The following is a 23,500-nucleotide window of genomic DNA, read 5'->3' as shown; positions in this document are numbered from 1 at the left end:
TCTTGACTCTGTGGACTAAGGTTTTTGGTTAAAAATAGGATCACGGAGCACAGTCCTCAGACTTATGGCCTTGAGGCAAGTAGAACATACGAACTGGATGTTAGTCATCAGAGTGAATATTCATTGGCTATTAGGGCAAAATTTGAAGAGTATGCTCATGCTCTAAAATGGTGCTGAGAAACCCTAGCTTTCCCACTTCAACCAAGGAACATTCTCCAGATATCCCAGACGACAAACCCTCGAAAAACTTTTCTCCAGCATCAAGCTCAAATATCTGTTATCTCAACTGCTTTACTTAGATCTTTGAAGATTCTTCGACAACTTCCATTAAAAAAACGCCAGGAGCTCGCCAATGCCTCTCCGTACCAAACATCGGAAACAATTGGAGATGGTAGGCATGCATGTGGCATTACGGTCTACATAATATAGGGGCACTGCCCTGGTCGACCCTAAACCCACACAGTAACAAATGTTTGGAGACAATAAGGACACTTCTGGACCCAACCACTCAATGGCAGGATTGTGCAATGCATGTGAAGAGGTTTAATGCTGAAAATGCTTATTGTATGAGGAGCAAAGGGTGGCGAAGAAAACCTGTGACAAACTCCTAAAATGCGTTTATGTGACAACTTTAATGAAGGTAACCAAGATGTTTTGGAATGGAGCACACAACACAAGTTGCCATTTAATTCCCTATTTGCATCATGGACACTTGTCTGCATCTGTTTAACACCAGTGGTATCACTGGATTTGGGGGGGAAGGGAGGTATAAGCAAATCTTCCCAATCAGTCTATCAAAACGACATTGCCCTCCAATCATTGGTGTGGGTACCTGTATAAAACGTTTTGGCATTTTGCATTCTGTTGTACAGCAAAAATGTCTATTTGGGGTTTCCCCCTTGTAAGGGTTGTAATATTTCCTGCTTTAGCTCCCACTTATGTGAGAGGTTTGTCTGATTTGCACATAAGCATCAGTGATTTCAACCACAGGTAATTGGACAGCTATCAATGCTATCCATCTCCGTGTGGCCCAGTGGTAACTGGAAAAATGAGGGTTAAAATGTACCCCCAGTTTGTTGCGGTAAAACATTGTGGTTGTGCTGCCAGTTTCAATCTAAAAACAATTCTTTCACAATTCTCTAGAAGTCCTTCAGTGCCAAGAAAACTGTTGTGCGCTCCAGTATGTTTATGTATTTTACTGTTTGTTCCTGGCTTCACAGGTCCCTGATGTTTAGCTTCCCCATGTCAGCCTTCTCCAACCACACCACCCCGTGTGGGATGAGAATTTATTATGACGGTCACTGAGGAAGTGGATGTTTGAAAGGTCTGCCAACTGTGATTTTATTGCTCCACCACCGTATCTGCCTCTGAACCTTCTTTGTGACAACCAAAAGACCCTCCCAAATCCTGGCTGCATGTGACAATCGACACCTTAACCATTCCTGTAGTGGTCTCATGCATTAACCTTGACAATGTGTACACCACTAATACCACATGCATCATGCCCATTGTTTTCCCTACTGTACTCACTGTCAGAGACCATCTCTCCTGGTATGAGATAGTTTGCTCAATAACTGCCAAGGTGTTTTGCAAATTGGGAATGCTTTTGCCTCAATCTGGTTTAGTCTTGCTCCCAAGAATGGGTTTTCACTTCGTGATACAGATGAAGACAACTCCATGTTTAGGGAGAACCCTAATCGGTGGAGTGTCTGTAAGACCGTTTCTATGCCTTTCTGCACTGTTTGAACAACCTTGCCTTTACCAGCCAGTCTAGGTAAGGGTAGACATGTATTCCCTGTCTTCTCAAGTACGTTGCCAATATACTGAGGCACTTTGTGAATATCCTCTGTGCAGACTTAACCTCAAATGGTAGAACGCTAACTGGTGATGCATCTTGTCCACGATAAAACCTCAGGAACTTCTTGTGTTTGTTGTTCATCGGCACCTGTAGGGAGGCATTCTTGAGATCTATGGTTGCCATATAGTCTCTGTTTTGCAGGCACAGGATGCCCTACTGCAGAATAACCATCTTGAACTTTTGCATCTTTATATATTGGTTTTAAACTTTTTTCCTTGGCATTTCTCTAGACGTCATTCAATGCCAAGAAAACTGACTTGAGCTCCAGTATGTTTAAGTATTTTACTGTTTGTTCCTTGTTTCAAAGGTCCCTGATGTATAGCTTCCCCATATCAGCCTTCTCCACCCCACCCTGTGTGGAATGATTGTTATAACTGTCACTGATGAAGTTTGATGTTTGAAAGGTCTTGTCATTCCATTTTCTGCACTACTAACATTCCCTGATAAACCCTACTAATTACAGACAAACTGCAGCACTTGATATTGTGAAAGAATCCAGTGCTCCTAACAAAGGTATAGATCAGTTACCTTGTCTGTCTGAGGTCTATAAATGTATACATTGTTTTAAGACACGCAGGTCCCAAATGGGTCCAAACATATTGTCTGGCTTCAGTAATAGTAAGTAAACAGACTGGATCCCTTCGTTTTCCAGTTCTTTTGGGACACTTTATACAGGATGTTTGTTTAGGAAGTCCTTGACCTCTATCAGAACTCACAGTCTCTCGCGATTGTTAGAAAACCTTGCTTTTGACCCCTATGTCTGGTGGGGATCTCAACAGTCCTACACAATATCAATGATGTATTATTATAGCCATTTGTTAGAGGTGATCTTTATCTTTTGTTTGAAGAACCTCCCTTTCTGCCCCTTAAATATGTTAAATATAGAGAGGGATCTTTTGTAAGTCACTTGCCTGTACACCCTGATCTTCCTGCAGTGGCACCTGTAGGTCTGCCTCAAAAGGACTGACTAGCAGAGAATTCTGGACCCAAACATTTGATGGCAGGATAATGCACACTACTGACTCCGGAAAAGATCCATGATGCAAAATAGTTTTTTATCATGTTGAGGGTTTCACATTGTAGGTCTTTCCATTGTTCTGTGATGCAACTCCAAGCCTCAAATTAGGTTTGCATCACCAGGATACTTTTGGTGATCATGCTCCCCATACGTCCACAAGAAAGTAAATAAGGCAATTTATTGCATTAAAAAAAAAGACCTATATATGTGATCAAACATTACACTGGGATCTTGAGTACCTTTCAAACCCATACTCTATCACTCTAAACGAAAGGTCAAAAATAAAGAGGATGTTGCGTGAGAGGTACTGGCTCAATGCGAAATTCATCCAACAGAGATGATGTGCCCAACACCAGGAAAGCAATTTGATTTTTTGAATTTCACTACATTACCGCACTAACTTGTTTTCCTCAGTACAACACTCTATTTAATACTGACAGATAAACTTCAATATGCTGTTAAACCAAATGAATGACTAATTAAACAGATATTTGTAAAGCCCAGCATTCACAAACATTATTAGACTTTTGGAGCTGTCAAAAACAAACTAAAATAGAGCAGATGCAGATAATCAAGATTTACAAGTGAACGGTATTGTATTAGCAAGTACTCAGTGTCTTCCGTTTTCTCATAACCATCGAGGGATCTGGTTTCTGACAGGGTTCCACTTGGAGAGCATTTCCAAGATTAGGCTTCATGAAACGGACAGCCTTTTGAAGACAAGCATTTTAATATGCAGTTTTACAGTGGAAATCGCTTTCTGAGAGAAGTGATATATCTAATGTTAAATGCTTTCAGCATTTCAGCCAAGGAGGATAGGGGTTTGTCCAGGTACAATTTGCGATTCAAGTAAAGTCTAACAATGGACTCCATAGAAGGCATGAACGAGAGCCAGTGCAAAGCTCGGTAAGCAGACCACGCGTTAGCAACCTTGTGCTTCTTGAGATTATGCTCCATTTCTTACACATCAGCTTCCACTTGTAATTCCAGCAAGTGAAAGACAATTAATTTTCTGCACTACAAACATTCCCTGATAAGCCCTACTAATTACAAACTGCAGTACTTGAAATTACTTGTGAGAGAATCCAGTGCTCCTACCAAAAGCCTAGATCAGTAACCTTATCTGTCATAGGTCTAGTGTTGTGCTCCGAGATTTTATCCGTGCTGGTAAGCTCTTCAAGTTTGTGTACACACTTCAGGACCCCACACAATTTATGCTACAATGTTAAAAAAACAATACACTCCCTTTCTTGCATCATCTAATACAGCATGTATGCTACTGTCATGTTTATTGGCCCTCCACTGGAAATGTGACAGGTTTAGCAAGCCTTTGTGGTCCATCATTTATAGTTTTATTAGGTCTGAACTACTTGACTTGAACATATCATAGGTCCTCAACAGTTCATTTCTTCTGTTTTGAAAAGAGCAATGCTACCTCTTAAATGTATAAGCCTCACTAGTATCTTTGAAAGTTCCCAGGGCTGCCACTACAAATCATTTTTAGTTTACATTGCCCAAATATATCTTTTATACTTTGATCAAAACGTTGATGTCTGCTTCTTTCTCATACACTTCCTGGACCATCAACTGTTCCTATCTGTCTCGTGCAAGCAAGGGTACTCACAACGGCACTAAAGGAGGTAGTTCTTGTTTATAGGGCAGAGGATATTATCAAACAGTTTAGGCACTTTAACATCCTGAGGATACAGAGAAATCAGAGGCTGATGACAAAGGACTTTCTTGAAACATGTCAAAAGCTAAATTTGCATGGATACATTGACATACCAGTGATAGTCTGTTCTGGTGAAGTCGGAGGTGTGAGAGGCATCCCGCAGCTGGTGGGGTCCTTCATGCTCCCAAACCCTTGAGATGCTGGGTTGTTTTGGCCAGCTCCAGTGCTGGAATATACAGAGAGATCATTCTGTGCAACAAGGACGAAAGCAGAGGGATATACCATCCGCACTCCACCTGCGAGGAAGAGAGAAAAGGCGTGGATCTTACAAATACATCTTTGTGCCACAAATACATCTCCACAGAATAATAAGAGGTTTGAACCTCTGAAATATTTTTTGTCACGGTTCATTGTCAACATGCAAATTAATTTGGTGTGATGGATCTAATGACAGAGTAACCAGAGGGCAGGAGAGAAAGCTTATTTTTTACAGCATTAAAATGTGGAGATTATCTTAAAACAATGTAAAAGTAGCAAGTGTCTGCCTAAAGGAAATTCCAAATTTAAATGAGTCCTGTCCTGGCAACAAAATATAAATAAATGCACATACGTGGTCCTAAAACCAGGCCTTATAATCGTCAAAGAAAGCAATTAAAGATGAAAAAAATGATTTTTTTCCTTATAGTTATCTAAAACTGTTTATCATTTCATCTATGTGTGTGCATCAATGGACGTTACATTTAAGAAGCAAACTAGAAAGCGTTTGAGCCGAGGGGTTTCTAATGAATGTCAGCAGTTGACTTACTCCTAATTGCAATCACAGGTACTCTGCATTTAGGGGTCATTTACTACAATACTTTCACACACTAGGATTTCAAAGACGAGTTGCAATCTCTTTGCAGAAGGCATAACATCCATAGTGTATTCTATTTTGCCACTAACAGAAGCAATTTGTGGGCAAGGAGTGAAGGGGGAATGCTGAATGAAGTCAACTTCTCAGAAGAGTTTACTGTGGCACCAGTTCCAGAGCTTCTGAATGGCAGTACCACAAGTAACATTTTACACTGATTAATTCACTAGGATTCTAAGTAATTGGGAAAGTAGTGTTGCCAATTTTAATGAGCCTTATTGGAAAGCTAGCTTAGGGGTGAAATCCTGGTCCAGTAATAGGAGTGAGAAGGTTCCTGATCTTGGGCATTAACGTCAGCCTGATTTGTTCAGGGATCTTTGTGGATCCAGGCTCAAGCAGGACATCACTTGTGCTTATTTTCTACACGTTGTTTTATTTCCCTCCCCGAGCTTGCAGTCAGAGAAAAGCTTTTTTTTTTTTTTTTTTTTTTTAAATGAACGTGCATATACATGCTCAACACAAGTGTCCAGTGATTGATAAAACGTTAACTTCTGTGATAGGCTTTCCTGCCAATCACAAGTTTTCAGCAATGTGTTTTGTCTTAGACTTGTATTCCAAGTAAGTATGCATTCACATCCTAAATGCCTAATTGAAACAAAGCTCCTTTATATTATCTAAAGAGGCTCTTACCCACAATAACCTCAACAGCCACTGGAAAGTCATCGTCATAACAGAGTTCATCTTCCTTTTTGGCTCCTTGTTTCTTTTTCAGCACGATGGGGTAAAAATACTGCCATTCTTCTATGAGTTTTCTGGTGGCAGGATCAGACATCTTGTAGGCCTGGCCTGTTAGAGTGCCATTCAAGCCATAAGGACCCACGATCACTGAAGAGGAGAGAAGAGGAATAAACAAGTCTCAGCGATAAAGAGAAATCACACAGCGAAGTACAACCAGGAGCATCAGAAGCTACAACGTTAAGGAAATTATTTTACATAAGAGTGGACGTCTTAATATTAACAAAGGCCATCCTACCAACACGTCGTTAAATAGCTAGCTTGCACCCGTCTCTGGTCGCTTTGACATTCCATCCGAAGAAGCAAGGAAAGCCACAGAAAGGCATAGCGAAGGGTCCAAATGGGAAATAATTAAAACAAATACACTCAAAGTCTACCCTCCCACGGCTGATGGGAGCTAAGGGTAAAAGTCATATCCAAACTGACGTACTAGCGAGTTATAAATATGTTTAACTGTATTTTGTAAATGCACTGTTCTGAGAACTGACACGAATCGGAAAACCTTTTGCATAACTTCAACACAAGGGGGAGCCCGAGACACGCAGCGATGCCATTATTAAATATGTTTATTTAGGTTCGGACAAAATGTTTTTAAACAAGCATTATCATTTTAAAAATAAGTTTGCACACCATACAATCTCAGTTAAAATCCCAAAGCAGGCCAAGTTCGTTAACCACGCACTTTATTTAAAACGGAATATTAAAATAATGTTCAGTGCAGTAGCATCTTGGGCACTGGACCACTACAGAAGTGCCTTACGTAACGGATTTGTATACAATGAAATAATTACGTCACATTTTCAACACACACCATGCAGCATTCACAATTAACACCCATCACCAGTGCTTTAATGGGAACTAGGGAATTGCAGGTACGCTCTATTTAGAGTTCCTGTGTACTCCTGAGACGCGCCGGTACTCATCCATGGTAATGCATTGCAACAGTGCTGAGAAGCGCAGGGACTCTTCCCTTCCAGTTAAAGAAGTGCGGGTACTCGGTGCCGGGCAGTACCTGCCCATTTTAGGCACTGCCCATCAGTCTAATACATACAGCTGACAAAGCGAAACATTATACATTTTTTATTTGATGTCAGAATCTAGCAGTTTTTGAAAATCAACTTTGTATTCTAATTCAGACGAGCAAATGCCATTCTGATTGCATGAATGGGACCTGATCCAGGTCACTTTAAGCTTCTGGAATCAAGTTCTGACCAGGCCTGCAGCTGACCTGAACCACGATCACTGCTGGATGGACAATGATGTTCATAACTCCCCTGGTCACACATTCCATCCAGCAGTACATAACGGAATGTTTAAATTGAGAACCTAATTAAGCAATTCAATCCATGGAAACCTTAACTTGCGGGGAAGGGGGCGTTTGGTGAAATACATTTAAATCTAAAATTAAAGGACATACCTTTCTAGAGACACCTTAATATAAAAAAAATATAAAAGGGGTAATGGTGGTTAGTGTACAGGTTAAGAGTAGTAGATAAGGGTCAGGAGTAAGGCTAAGTTAAACAAGCATTTGTAATGCAATAGGACTCGCATTTGCTTGAGTTAGAACTATTAGCATTGCAAATGCATAACTGGACTTTTCTTGACCCATAAATTGGTCACCCCTGCCACATAATATGGTCCTTTCTGCCACATAATTCCAGTGGCCCTGCATAGAACCAAAGCAGTTCCATTTACCTTCTTCCTCTATCTGCAGCAAAAAAATAAAATATTGCCATTATATTTACATTACTATTTTGACCCCTCACCCCCAACCTAAAGTGGGGACTTAGAGATGACCTAGACAAACAGTGCATCATGCTGAACGTTTTGATGGTAGTCCCCCTGTCCTAAGACCATCACACGGGTGTTTTAAGGGCCTTATTTGTAATATCATTGCAGTAGACCTGCTAGACCTGAAAATGTGCAATGCACTATGCCCTCAAGGGGCTAAATATATTTGTTGCTCTGCATTACTTTCTGCCATTCTGTTTTCCTGTGGTTATGCTCTCTAAGGACTAACTAAATGGTTACATGACTATGTTTCTTACAAATGCTATTTTATTGTGGTGTTCTCTAGGGGCTGTTCTGAGCATTATAGTCAATATACTACAACATTCACAGCACTTGAAAACTTGTATCCAGTACTGCTGCTGAAGTGCACATGCCCAGAGATGTGGTGCCCTACTTGAAAGAGGGATTTAACACACACCAGGAGATTCAGGGGTATGAGGTAGCTCCAGTGATGCACAGGGTCCCTGAGGTGGATTGGGGAACTGGCATGGGGAGTCATATTCCTGCTGGTGGGAGGGACACTGACTCTAGGTGAGTGACAGGGAGAGGGGTTCCCCAGGTAGAAATCCTGGTAATGGAGTGTGAAGATATCCCAGAAGAGTGTGGGTTAACTGTCAGGGCCAGTCAGGCACTCTCTCAACAGTCTCAGGAGGGTGATGTGGTGTACCTTTTCAAGGCTGAGTCACTGGATAGTTGGGTGAAGGGTACTTTGGTTAATTCATGTGAGGGACTGAGTGATGTAATTGCTGGAGAGCATATGTCTAGTCCTTATTTTCCAGAGCTACGTCAACACCAGGTAGAGTGTGAGTTCTCGGACCCCAGGGAACTTACACTGGAGGCAGACCTCTGGGTGAGTACCAGAGTCTCTGAAGAGGCATTTGGGGGTGCTCCTGAGGGGAGTGGTCTAGGTATTTCCCAACCAGGTGCGGTAGGGAAGGATTGCAGTGTCCCAGTGTATTGGGATGGGTAAGGGACCCCATGTCAGTCTCAGAGGAGAGGGAATGGGGATGGGCTGAGGCCCAGGGTGCCCCAGGTACTGGAGGGTTCCATGAGGAAACACCAGTAGGGGAGCATAGCCTGTACCATAGGGCCATCTGCTGAGGGAGACCCCACAGTGTCAGGAGAACTTGCGGGGGGAGGGGGTTTGCAGCCAGCGTCCCACCAGTTCTGGTGTCTGTCATTACCACTCCTAGTGAGGGGGTACAGAAGTCCAGTCAGAGGGTTGAGAAGGGGTTGTGGACCCCAGTCGAGAGCCTGGAGGGTCAGGAGTTGGCTCTGAGGTCAGAGCCCCCGAGGAATGACCTTGGTGAGACCATTTCTGGGTCGGGGGGGATCCAGACTCTGCCAGATGGGCAGGGGTCAGGAGACCTGCACCAGCCAGGCTCTTGTGGGGGACTTGGGGACGGTGTGTTCCTTGTGGAGGGTAAGTGTGCCCCCGGGAAGTCCTGGTGTGCCAGACAATGTTTCAACTGCAGGGTGGTGACTGGGTTGAATGATCAGGTTCAGAGGGTAAACTCTGACCTTATGGGGGTAGGTGCGCTCCCCAGGAAGTCCTGGGTTGGCAAGCAGTGGTCCAGTCTGAGGGTAAACCCTGCCCTGAAGAGGAGGGGGGGTGCAGTTGGCACAATCACCCCCCTGGTGTGGTTTCAAGGGGTACTCTCCCTTAAGGGAGAAACCCTGAAAGCAGGGACAGGGAAGGGAGCGACTCACCCCTGACCCCAGTACAATCTAAGGGTACAGACCCTGGATTGGAAGACCAGATTCAGGATGTCCCCCCTGACCTGAAGGAAGGGGCTACTGCTAACAGTGCCCCTACCATGTTGTCTTCTGGGGTGGGTGGGGGGGACACTCCTAGTTTGGGGGTGCAGGAACCCAGAAGGGAGGGCAGGAGGAGGGAAGCATTACCCCTGGCCCTGGCCCAACCTGAAGGTACAGACCCCAGGTTGGAGGAACAGTTGCAGGTTAACATCCCTGCACTGGTGGAAGAATTGAGTAGGACTGCTTCTACAACCACCCTGACAATTTTTGACTCTGGGGGTGCCGCTCCTGGAGGGAGGGTACAGAGCCCCAGAGGGGAGGACCAGGGTCAGGTTGTCATCCCTGATCTGGTGGAAGGGAGAGTGGGCAAAGGGTGCCAGGCCCCACTCTCCACAGTCACAGTGGTTGGAGAGGCCTGAGGTCGGGCTCTAATCCCTGACAGTTGTCACGGGTCACTGTGGATTGCTGTCCTGGTGGGCAGAATTGCCCCTTGGGTTTTGGGGGGGTTGTGCAAGAGTCACACCCGGGGGTGGAGTGGGCAACCCCACTGTGTTGGACCTGGTGGTGCTATCTGCCCCCTGGGATACATCTGTGAGCAAAGTAAAGTTAGGTGCTGCACAGATGGTATCTGCGGATTAGGAGAAGGGTTCCCCATGGGTTAGCTTAGTGGGCCCTGAGAGTATGGACAGAGGGATCCAACTGGAGTCAGGAAGGCGTAGAACTGGAACATTCCCCTTCTGTTGTTGGCCTGAGTCCCTGTTCTATCGCCCCAGGCAGGGAAGTACATCAAGGTATTGATTGTTCTCCCCTGTCTTTAGGCTGGTAGGGGGTCATGTTGGACTTTTTGTGCTTATGCAGGGTCATTCCCAATCTTTCTGCCTCCTGCCTCCTATGTCTTCTGACTTGTTGCCGTTGGCTTTTGAACTCTGAGCACTTTACCACTGCTAACCAGTGCTAAAGTGCACATGCTCTCTGTGTAAACTGTATGGTTGATTGGTTTATCCATAATTGCCATATTTGATTTACTAAGTAAGTCCCTAGTACAGTGCACTAGAGGTGGCCAGGGCCTGTAAATCAAATGCTACTAGTGGGTCTGCAGCACTGGTTGTGCCACCCACATTAGTAGCCCTGTAATCATGTCTCAGACCTGCCACTGCAGTGTCTGAGTGCAGTTTTTAACTGTAAATTCGACTTGTACCCATTTGACAGGCCTGAACCTTCCCTTTTCTTACATGTAAGGCACCCCTAAGGTAGGCCCTAGGTAGCCCCAAGGGCAGGGTGGTTAAGGTAAAGGTAGAACATATAGTAATGTGTTGTATATGTCCTGACAATGAAACATTGCTAAATTTGTTTTTTCACTGTTGCAAGGCCTGTCCCTCTCATAGGTTAACACGGGGGCTACCTTTAAATATGATTAAAGTGTAGATTCCCTTTGGGAGCGGATAGACATGTGGAGTTTGGGGTCTCTGAGCTCACAGTTTAAAAATACATCTTTTAGTAAAGTTGATTTTAAGATTGTGAGTTTGAAAATGGCACTTTTAGAAAGTGAGCATTTTCTTGCTTAAACCATTTCTGTGACTCTGCCTGTTTGTGGATTCCCTGTCTGGGTCAGTTTGATAGTTGGGCTGGTTGCACCTCTCACTAGACAGTGACACAAAGGGAAATGGAGTGTAGCCTTCATATTCTGATGAGCCATCTGTGCTAGGAGGGAGGGGAGGAGTGGTCACTCACACCTGAAAGGGCTGTGCCTGCCCTCACACAATGCAGTCTCCAACCCCCTGGTGTGTGTCTGGGGCCTGGCCTGGGCAAGGCATGATTTCACAAACAAGAGAGACTTTGCTTTGAAGTAGGCCTACTTCAAAGGGCAAAACGGGTATAAGAAGGGCACCCAAAACCACAGACTTAAGAACACTTCTGGAAACCAAGAGGAACCTCTGCCTGGAGAAGAGCTGAGGAAGAAGAGCTGCCCTGCCTGTGCTTTGTGGAGCTATCCTGCAGTTGCTGCTTCTGTCAGAGTAAGATGGCAAACACTGGACTTTGTTTGCCTTTTATCTTGTGAAGATCTCCAAAGGTTTGATTTAGAGCTTACCTCCTGTTGTTTGAAGTCTCAGGGACAGCAAAGACATCTCTCTGTCAGCATCTGGAGTCTCTGGAGAGACCCCTACTCTGCCAAGTGGTGCCCATCCAGTTCCTGGGACCCAGCCTAAGAGGAAGAAATCCACGCACCGCTGTGCGGGGAAAAGATTGACGCAACTCCGATCTGCGGCTGAAAAATCGACGCGCTGTCGTTTTCGCGGCTGAAAATCGCCGCTCGCCTGCAACGCGTACATGAGACTCTTTTTGCATTTTTAGTGATAACTTGACTTGTGTATTGTGAATTTGTCATTTTGGTCATGTTTTGTTTAGATAAATATACTCTATTTTTCTAAACATGTGTTGTGTCATTTTGTAGTGTTTTCATTAAGTTACTGTGTGTGTTGGTGCAAATACTTTACACCTAGCACTCTAAAGTTAACCCTACTGCTCGTGCCAAGCTACCAAAGGGGTAAGCAGGGGTTAGCTGAGTGTGATTCTCTTTTACCCTGACTAGAGTGAGGGTCCTTGCTTGGACAGGGGGTAACCTGACTGCCAATCAAAGACCCCATTTCTAACACATACCAATTTCGTTCAGTGATTTGTCTATGGTGGACTACTAAAATTTCATTAGGGGATAAAGGAGGGAAAGACTTTTTGACAACCCCTACTCGTGCTTCCTTTGTTGAATTTGCACTAATCTTGCACTACAGAACCCCTTTCAGAAAAACGTTATCTGATAAATTGGTGCATGTTCATAGAACAGCACGAAATTTATTTAAAACAAAAGAAAACTTGTCAATGGACAACCTAAACTAACCTCAACTACAGTCACTACTGTCACTCACTTTGAGCATGCAGATAATGTACATTTCCGTGCAGGGCAAACTAAAAAAAAGACATGTATTTTCTCATTTAAACTTCCACATGAAATTTTTCTCAAAGAACAACCTCTGCCAAACTGGTCATTAAAGTAGAGCTTTACTCAGCAGGCATGCGGTTTGTGATGGAATATAAATTCAGTTTGGTAGCTTGAGATTTCGTAGTTACAAAAAGTTGTTGTGGGCATGAAACGGTTAACAGTTTTCTATATTTTTGGCCATTTGGCATGGGCTCTCCACTAATTGGGTTTGCGGGATATTCATGGACTAAAATGTAAAAAATAAATAACCCCCGATTCAATGAGGGAGATTTTTCTCCGATCAAATACTTGGACCATGGACTCCGAACTGGGTTTGTGAACCTGAGGGCTGATTCGCTGGCCACAACTCTGCAAACTATGTTCTGACAGCCATTACAAGCCGCAGAGCACAGTTCCTGCATCCTTTAAAAAAAACGTAGGAGCATTAAGGGGAGCGATGCATCTCCAGACCACCTGGCTCAGGAGGGGTGTCCTATAATGAACCACACAAACAGACAACTATGCTGCTGCTATGTTTGTAGACCCGAGACAGGGACCAATGGACCACAGGACCGCAAACCATGCTTTGGGATGCATGCTTTTTGACTCTTGTTGGTCCCCGTCCAAACCTTGAGGACATGAGAAAGGGATTGAAAACCCCGGAGGTTAAACAAAGGCCTACAAGACTGCAAAGATTCACAAAGCTACACGAGGCTTGACAAAAACCTAAAAAAAAAAGATTATAAATAAGAAAAAAAATTAGGAAGGCCGTGCCCATTTGGCCTGCTGAAGGCCATAAAGAGTAGGTGTTCGCTGCCCGCGGCTGGTTGGGAGCAAAGCCTATAACAAAGGCCATGACAGCAACGGAATGAAGTGCATCATTAAAAAACAAATATTCTTTGACAACACCAAAATTAAGGGTTAGTTAGGGTCCAGATAATAAAAACTTGTAAACACTCTGAAATTCAGCAGTTGTGGTATGCAATGCACTCCATAACTCATTTCGTCCAGCATGCTCAACACACCACTTTGCCATGAGAGAAAAAAAGTTGTGCCCCAAGAGCAAAATTTTGCAAAGCAGTAAGTTATGATGCAAATTGCATACATTCACTGTAGAATTTCAAGGATTTTCTCCGATTGTATTCACCTAATATTACTACATGCGTTGAATTTGGGCCATCTATAGAAATCACAATGACGCAGTTTTGAGTATCAAACACTGTATTTGCCACTTTTTTACTGAATTAAGATGGAAAGCAAGAATGTATGTATTTCCTTTATGCAGACAACTTAACAGATGAGAATAATGTGAACTGCATCATGCACATTACTTTCAAATTCTTCTCCCCTGATCCCGAGGACACCCACGAACTGGACACGGTCAACCAAAGTGTTTTTATATATTTATTGGAAATTACAGTTATACCACAATGCTATGCATTAATGTTTTCTTTTAGCCGAAGCAAGACCTACTCACATATGGTTGTAAACTGTCATACATTGTGTGTTCAGACTATTACAGCAGCTGTGAACCAATTCCCACAAATCTCTCTTTTAGGTCTAGTTGATGCAAGTGCAGTAATAATAAATGGTGTCTGGTTCCAGACTAGAAATCCCCATTCCCTATGGCTAGCTTTTTGCAAACTACATCTTCACAACTAGTTGCCACAACATTTATAAACATCAATATGTATATTTTTTGTAAGCCACTGCTAGTCCTTCACCACTTTTCTTGAATGGTGGATTTATGCTTTTACATAGAACATATCTGACCTTATAGTTCTTAGCAAGTCCTGGACTTACATAAATCTAGCCTCTGATGAAAAATAACATACACATCGTTTATCAATAACAACTTGAAGTAAACATTACCTGTAGATCTAAAAAACATCTCGAGACTGTAATAGGGACGTGAAAAAACAGGACACACCCTCTAAAAATGTAATGGGCTAGAATTCCTCCTTCCCATCACTTGAGAGGAATTCTGCCCAAATCCTTAAACTGTTCAAACGTGCTGAGGTTTATCAGCATTCATTTACGCAGAGCTTTCTTTAGATCTTGCCAGCACCTCTCAATGGAGTTGAGGTCTACACTTTGACTTTGCCATTCTAAAATCCAAATAATTTTCGTTTTGGTCATTCAGTCAGACTTACTGGAGTGTTTTGGGTCATTTCTCTGGTGGCATGATCCACTTTCAGTTAAGCTTTAGCTGTTGGGCAAACGGTCTCACAATTTCCTATGATTTGCAAATATAGAGACAATATTATGTTGAACTCAATTCTTTTAGATATCCAGGTCTTTAAGATGGCAAAGCAGGCACAATTATTCACCCCTGAACAACAAATACAGGTTGTGTGATTTTCGCTTATCAGGTTGGTGTGCATTATAGTCAACTTACTCAAGTTTGGACTGATCTAACCACAGGACATTGTTCCAGAAATATCATAGTTCATTCAGGTGCTCTTTAGCAAAATTAAGCCATGTAGCGATTTTCTTTTTGGTAATTAAACTTCCATTAAAGTCATAACACTTTAGTCTTTTGCTAATGGTGTGATCATATACTCCGCCGCTTGCTGTATTGACCAAGACCTTTAAATACCTGGAAGTAGCAATGGGGTTCTGTGCAACTCCAAGAAGCACCACAGGCCTTGACCCCGAGGTTAATTTGTTAGTATGCTCACACCTGTGTAGACAGGCAACTGAAAATGTGTAAATAATCTTTCTCATTGTGAAATGGACTCCATATTGTTTGGTAGTTGCTTTATATCCCTTCCCAGAGAGATAAGCAGCAACAATTCTGAGCCGGTTACAATTGTAGAGATGTTAAAAAGAAAGTACACACATTCTTTAGATTCTATGGTTTTTACATGTTAATAAATATATGATGTTCATCTAATCGTCACCATGTCTCAAGAGTAATCCAACATGTGATAAGTAACACACAAAATGAGCATTACCATCATTAGTCATACAAAAAATACAATTCATCGCCTTGTGCTAAAAAGTAGTTGTACCCTTACAGCGCCCAGAGCAGTTAAAGTAAGTAATTATAAAAGGATGCTGCTGGACAAGTGCACACAATTAATTGACCATCAGTAAGAGCTACCGCCTATAAATTAACTTCGAATTTTGTCAGTGTGGTCTGTGGCACTGAGGATTGTAATGCAAATAATGACAATAATGGATCAATGTAGTGGCATGACAATACACTACCTGCTGTAAACTGACAAGCCTACTGCTGCACAGCGAGTCCCTGTGTATGAGGAGAACAGGTTCTACCAACATGACACGACACTTCTGAAAAACAGACATTTGAAAAAGGATAGGCACTAAAAAGGCGACTTTGTATCATTCAGGCAGACGCTCAAATGAAAGGATATGCCGCAATGGTAAAAAGGCGGACCTGACTTTGAGGACTACCTTTGACTCATGGACTACATGAAACACTGGCCACATGCTATAAATTCTTTCTATGGACAAATGGTTACTTCCCTTCTCATTTAAGTGGTCAAACAGTGCTGTGATGCGTTACAAGACTGCTACTGCTATTTATTTTACCCCTCTGGGTTCCTTGGTGCAGTCATGATACGTTTTCGATGTCAGACCAGGACCACCTCAACATATGACTTCTTGCTTTAACCTTTTATTCTTTTTCTGTGGATTACTGTAATCATATCACAGGAGTTGCCTCAAGTTTGGGAGTTGTCCACAGTAACCCAAATGCATCCTAATACTTGTGGCTGATTACTGTCAGGCCGTTTACCACATCCAGGAAGCAAAGAGAAGCCCCAAAGTTGGTATGTTATGCATACCCATATACTATAAAATAGTGGTTCAAGAAAGGAAGCCTCTATAGAATCCTTAGATGACCTCTAGTAGTAGGGTCGACCATTAACACTTCAACTCCTTCAAGAGGTGGAGTAAGAGTTGGCCTCATGAGCTGAACCCTGAAAATGTGTGTTAAGTTAATCAAACAACAAACCACATAAAATATTATAAAGTCTTTTCAAAGTTCAAAAAAGCATATTTAACACATGGAAGCTTTTACATTATGAGGGCACGTTATAGCACTCCACTTAAGTATTTATTAAAGTCATCATTTTGTACAACTGATTTTCTGAACTCGCATATTCAAAAGTGCTTTCATACACAATAATTAAGAAAAAATGAGTTTTGGCGAAATAAGATGTTTGCTTAAGATCATAGAATTTAAGCAGGAAAGCTGCAAATTATCCAGGTTTACTGGTTTCACTCTGTACAAATCAGGGTTTCCTTATGTAAAGGTTTGCTTTTACCGCTACAGTTTTAAAAATATAGCGCAAACTCAACACAAAGTTATTGGAGCGCTTTACATAAACCGCAGTTACATTAATGTGCATTGCTTATGGAATGAAGAGATTAAGGGATTTGCAAAGAATCGCATGATGTTGAGCAGATGTCAAGACTCGAACCTGGCTCTTGAGTTCCATAGTCAGCAGCTCTGGCCCCAACAATACATCGGAGGTGGAGGGAGGCAGAAGCCACATGAAAGCTTGGCTCGTTATAGACTCGAGGATCCAACAGGCTCTTGAGCAGAGCCAGACTTGAGGTTCGAGCCTGGCTCAAGCTTTCACTGTCTCGCCCACCTCGACTGGTCTGTCAGCAAACAGCAGCAAAGTACCTTAACACGTAAATATCCGTTTAGGAAAATCTACTGGGCTATCAAAACACTATGAACTGACAGGGGCACTTCTTTACTGATCCTGGGAGGATGAATAACAAAGGGCAGAGCATCATTTAGCCTGTTCTTATCACACTCACCGCACATATCTTGGCTAGAGCTCTCGCTTTTATGGCATTCGTTTTTTACATTTGCGTCCGTATTTATCATATTTATGTTTTGCAAATTGTATGTATATTTATTTTCGGTTTGCGAAAAAAAATTAAGCTGAAACTAATATATTTCCACATTTAACTAAGAAATGTACATCCTTAATTGAGTCTCTGGTAGGTTTCAATGATATAAAGCTGCAGAGATGATAAATCAATACAATACAGAAAATATAAAAATTGTACAATCAATTTTATGCATATCTACTCATTACTCCCTTCACCTGGCAATTCGCGCGGCTGTTGGCTTGAAAGTCATTACTGACCGTATTTAAAACAATCAAAACAGGCCTGTCTTTTTATTCACATTAAACAATAAATATTGACAGGAAAACAAATAGTTTTCTGTCTGTATTTATCTGTAAAAATCAGTAAAAACGGAAATCAGAGAACCTTAACCTTGGCCATACTAAGCTAAGAAGACATTGCCTGCTTACATAAGGCTTGATGTTCGCGAACGTGATATGCTAAAAATATACAAAGTAGCCACTGGAGGGCAGTAAAGTTAAAGAATATTGACTCAAATTAAAGCGTCTGCTCATTGTATAAAATGGCCATCAATTTGTATTTATCAATTTTAGTAACTGCACCCTGTTATTGTACTCTGAAGCACGCGGGCGTCTGCCTCTAGTACACTACAAACATAGAAACTTCTAGCCCGTACATGTAATATACAACTTTTTCTAAAAACTCGATGACGACATCAGCAGAACAGAGAAGCGGGAACGAGACCAAATCAGCGCTGGGAAAAACCTAAGTGAGAAAGAAAAACAAACAGCGCAACAGGGGGGGCTACGGCATGTACGGAATAACAGAGTGATGAGCAAGACGACCACACGCTGGCGTCTGTAGATGACTCACATCCGAGGTGGGCCCGCACGCCAAGAGCAGGGGGCCATCCCCCGCAAACACGCTGCCTACCAAGTTCATAAGTGTACACCACACTGATCCAAGTGCATTAAAAATAAGTATGGTAACAGTGATTCTAAGAGCAATCGGGGAGGAGTCGGTGTGGAGGAGAGGTCACAGCAGTGACTAAAAATAATAATATTTCCTCTATCTATTTTACTGGTCTTCCACTTGGGTCTAACTGCAAGCAGAATGAAGCGCACACTTTTCAAATGAGAAACGAAAGTTGAAGCAATCGGTGTAAAATACTTTATTTTACGTTATGAAATTTCTAGGACACCGCGATCACACGAGACCTGTGTGAGCAGGTGGGGTAAGTGTCTTGCACATTGTTGGTGCTGCAAGGCCTCCAGCCTGTTACAGAAAGTACTGTGAATATGTGTCATCATTTTTAGCTTGCATTACAGACAAGATATGTTGCTGCAAATTGCACAAAAAGATTTCGTAGGTAGAAAATAAGTGCTTTCAAAAGATAGAATTTAGTAATACACAATCAGACTGTATCTAACGGTTAACAATTGTAATGTGTGCCATTATAAGCAGTTACTCTATAATCCGTGCGCTGACACCCATAGATTACCTCTCAATAAGAATAAACCTTTGTCCCCATGAAGCTGCAAGTGATTTAATGAATGTAAGCACATACTGGCTAACAAACAGCGTTTACCTTTTCCAATTAACCAACTGTACAACTTTCCTTCAGGGAGCGGGCTAAGACTGACGCTGAGGGTAGGCATGAAGATATTATGCAAGGAGGAGGGCATTGCCTGTAGTAAAGTCTCAGGAAAAGTTAAGGGTCCTACTCCAGCCCAGTCAATAACTAGGTGGGATGCCCTGTAAAACAGACCCTCACGATTTACTGTTTGTTACGGGTGGGTTTTCTATCGTACCACTCAAGGGGGAAGTTACAAGAAGCATCCTTGTAGGATCTTTTGGGGTGAGAAGGCTCCACCATTTTTGTCATATTGAAACGCACTGTAGAGGATATCTAGTTGTGAGGGTCATACAAAGGAAAGGCGATAACAGATTTTAGTTACAATATAAACAATTTCTTTCTGGAGCTATAGTAACTTAAGGAATTGTGGCGAGTTCTAAGGTGACTTTGAAAAAAGTCATTATATGCCAGGATTTTATGACCCATCTTTGATAAAGATCAGTTTTCAGTCATTAATTTCTCATTTTAATTATGGTTGTTGCTGCAGAAGCTTAAACAAGGACACTTTTTGAAAATTCACAAACATCTTCATCAGTCTGCGAACAGTCATCTAGTGTTCTACTGCAGCTTCAACACAGCTTTGAAAGGAACTATAGCGCTGACACTATACTAAAGATAAAAGCGTTACTATACTGAATGAGACGTTGCTGGTATATGAACTATTACATTTAAAGCCTTGCCCATGAAGCACGCTGAAGTGAAGGACCACAGAGGTGGTAATGCAGACATGAAATCTCACGTTTTGAAAACACATGAAGTAAAGTTCAGTTTTATCACTTATGGCGTACTATATTTTAAAGGACTAAGCATAGTTATTGAGTGAGATGTATACTTAAAAAAGTCTATCACCTCTCTGAATTTTATTAGATTATCCATTCTTTCACTCAATAACGCTTTAATGTAAAACTTTTAGTAGCTACAGACATTTATTAATCTTATGGTAGTAGACTTTTTGAGGTGCAGCAAGATATCTGGAGATTAATCATATTTAAAATAAATAGATTTGTGCTCGTAGGCATGGGGAGCCTCCAAATCAGTTGGCGTGGGTGTTTTTTTTCCATTTTTAGTTTTCTATTTGTGTCTGTAATTGCACCTTCTTCCATTAACATGGATCAACTTTAAAATATATTTTTTTAATTGCAAATAAAATATGAATAAATAGTAACACTATTAAAAATATAGATATATTTTCTGTGAAAATGTTTCTCAGTATTGTAATAGGAATAACTAAATTCAAAGGACATTAATAAAAAAAATGTAAAAAATATTAAAAATTTTAAGTAAGAAAACATTGAGGTAAGTATTTCGAAACCTCAGTGAAAACTGCCATGGACTACACAATTTCCACACAATGGGAACACTAACTATACCATACCAACACATAGAACATCAGAGAAGAAGATAAAGTGATATGTGGATAGATGCTTTACTGGCGCTTGTCGCAGGTACTAGCTATGAATCTCATGGGGTAGATATCGACCTAGCACCAGTCAAAATGCAGAAATTGGTAGTGTAGAACTGTCTGATTTACCTTATTCATTAAACTGCATATGCAAAGCACCTGATGCTGAAAATTAAAGTGAACATTCTTCACAGCTGAAGTTACTGCAGATGACTGGAGGAGGACAGTGTCCAAGCTTTAAAAGCTATCTGGTGATTGGTTTGGAAATCAAGAGGGAAACATAACAGCTGAGTGTTACAAGCGTTAGGGGAATAATCATGCTGTGCAACTTTAGTTATAGAAGCATTGGTGCTCTAACAAGGGGAGCTAAGCATTTAAGAGAGGGTCTTCAGTAAGACCCCCATTAGCAACAGGGAGCCTGCAAAGTGCTCATAAGGCCGCAAAGATGTGGCTGCAAAACAGGCAATGTACAGGTCTTGGTGCTGCATTTGTAACCGCTGGAATTTACATAGTAGGCACTCCGCTATGCCAAAGAACAGTGTTAACAGAGTTTCAAGTGAAGGTACACAGCACTGGATCACAACATAAAGCAGGAGCTCAGCCATCACGTGTTTCACCCTTCATGGCGTGTATGCCAGGGCTTTTTCAAGGCATGTTATTTCAGATAAACTTCCTGAGGCAAACTGCTGTGATTTGAGCTGAAAATCTAAGGTACAAGAGTGAGTAAGGTTGAGCTGCGTTCAACGTCTGTCGCCTCTATTTCGGGGGAATCTGCTTTATGTTGTGATCCAGTGCTGTGGACCTTCAATTGAAACTATTGAGCACTCCACAATAAACCTTGAATGAAAAACGTCAATATTTCTTGCTGCAGTCTCCTTCTATGAACACTTTTACAGCCAGCAATTAGATGCTTGAATTGATTTACTCTTAAAGTGGGACCTTGCCACCACCCAGTAACGTTTATCTCATATGGAGGACTAGGGTCCATGTCCTCCGGCTTGAAGCTCCCACATATGTAATACGAACTGGCATTTTACACAGGAAGCTATCTTGGTTTTGGACCCTCCTCCGTTTACAGGGTGACATACAACCTTCTCACTGAGCTGACTGGCCGAGAACAGGGACCCTTTCAATCTGACCAGTGGAGGGTTAGTTCAGTGCAGGGACTATTATGCATGTCTATATTTCTGGCAGTTTATGTTCTATGTTTATAGGTCTTCCAGTAATCAAACGAGGGAAGTCAGGTAAAATGTTTTATTTTCACGAATATTTTGATATCTTGTGTATTGGTAGAGGAAAGTGGAAAATGGCAGGTGCAAAAAAATAGCCTAATGAGGGAAGAATGGGAATGGAGAGTGCACCCGCAAGGGAACCTAAAGGAGGGCGTGGAATGGGGTGAATTGTTGATAACCACATGTGAAGCATTCTTGAGTAGCAGTGCCATGATTGGAATGCTATGGCTTATACAAGATTTGTCCACTTCGAATTAAGAATTAAGAACGTCTCAGGCTGCAAATAGGCTGCATTCATACCACAAGTAAAATCCACAGTGTTGGAACCGGGCCAACTGCCAGGCAACAGGAGTCCTCTCAGTGAACCCAGTTTACTGACAAATCATAAATTCACTGGATTTGTTCGCTTGCACGAGTGGATGAAAAGTGGTGCCTCCTCACACATCGAACTGATTTGATATCAGAGTGAAAAGTTCAATATGACTGTGCAGGGATTAAGAGATGTGTCATTGCAAGTCCTCCCCTTCCCACCTCAAACCCAAGTTCTGCAGGCCATGGTTGCTGCAAGCCTTGGCATAGCCGTGCAGAACTCCAAAAGTGAAGGCTTCAGCTACCGATAGCGTCAGAGAACTCCACTCTCACTAAAATTGCAAGCCAGATTCCAAAAGTCATCAAAACTGAGGCCAGCAGTATTTCACAAATCTGCTGTCACTAAACACAGGGCTTTACCCTGCAACACCAGTGTTATCAAAATCAAGGGGTTTCAAAAACTGCACTGATAATGTCATAAAAACTGAGTGTACAGACATTTACAGAAGGTCAAACCTCTACATACATTACTAATGTGTAGCCCCGTGGTTGGTAGCGAACAAGAACCCCAAAGAATTCGTGTCGAGGGACAGGTGGAATGGCATGGTTAGTATGGCTTACACAATTGGTGGTAGGAATGCCCTAGGTACCCCATCCTTTTCAGGAAGCTAAGTCAATCTCTGTCAAGTTGCACTAGTAAGAGGTTGGACTTTCTGACTAAGTGTATGTAACAGTCAACAGGGTCTTCATTCATCCCCAGTGTACATACAGCCTTTCAACAAATAGCTGTGGCTTTAGCAGCCTTTTCGTGTACTCGTACGTACTTCTCACAGATTTTGCAAAATGTGAACAGTGGTCGCCGAGAAGGAAACAACAACTTCAAAGTCAGAGGAGTAGAAAGCGCTGCATTGCCCCAATAAGAATGAACACAATTCGTGTACAGCACACACAACAAACATCCTCCTATAGGAACTCACAGCTTTGACAAATCAGGGACCCAGGCACAGAAACTAAGTGATTTACCCAGGAGGGCAAATTCACACACAAGGTCTCCTCGTTCGCAGGTCTGCAATTTATTAGCTAGACATCTCATCTCCAATGACTTCCCGATAAAAAAAACTATATTACCAAATCAGAAGCATCAAAAATTGAAGCAACTTAGGAACCTTCTGGAAACTATATACAAAGGGCTTTTTTTTTTTTTTTTTTTTTAACATTTAATGTGCTTCCCTTTGAACAATTAAGTTCTTTAACGTAATTACAAAACGTAATTTTTTAATATTTCTCTAAGGAAGCCCACAGTTCAGTAGCAAATGGTAATTCAATTAGTTCTATTTTTAATCGATTA

General features: G+C 42.0%; 1 protein-coding gene across 2 annotated transcripts in view; it reads right to left on the bottom strand.

Annotated features, from left to right (window-relative positions):
* MED13L (mediator complex subunit 13L) overlaps positions 1–23,500 on the bottom strand; it is a 982,865-nt gene that overhangs the window by 459,556 nt on the left and 499,809 nt on the right. For both annotated transcript variants that reach the window (XM_069214516.1, XM_069214517.1), the window contains exons 6-7: positions 6,089–6,283; positions 4,662–4,844 (exon numbers count right to left, since the gene is read on the bottom strand). In XM_069214516.1, the coding sequence (XP_069070617.1) occupies positions 4,662–4,844; positions 6,089–6,283 (378 nt within the window). The remainder of the gene's footprint in view (positions 1–4,661; positions 4,845–6,088; positions 6,284–23,500) is intronic.

This window comes from Pleurodeles waltl, chromosome 11 (assembly GCF_031143425.1).
Source record: "Pleurodeles waltl isolate 20211129_DDA chromosome 11, aPleWal1.hap1.20221129, whole genome shotgun sequence".
NCBI classification, from domain to species: Eukaryota; Metazoa; Chordata; class Amphibia; order Caudata; family Salamandridae; genus Pleurodeles; species Pleurodeles waltl.
The sequence above is the reverse complement of the archived record's forward strand: the minus strand, read 5'-3'. Positions and strand labels throughout refer to the sequence as shown.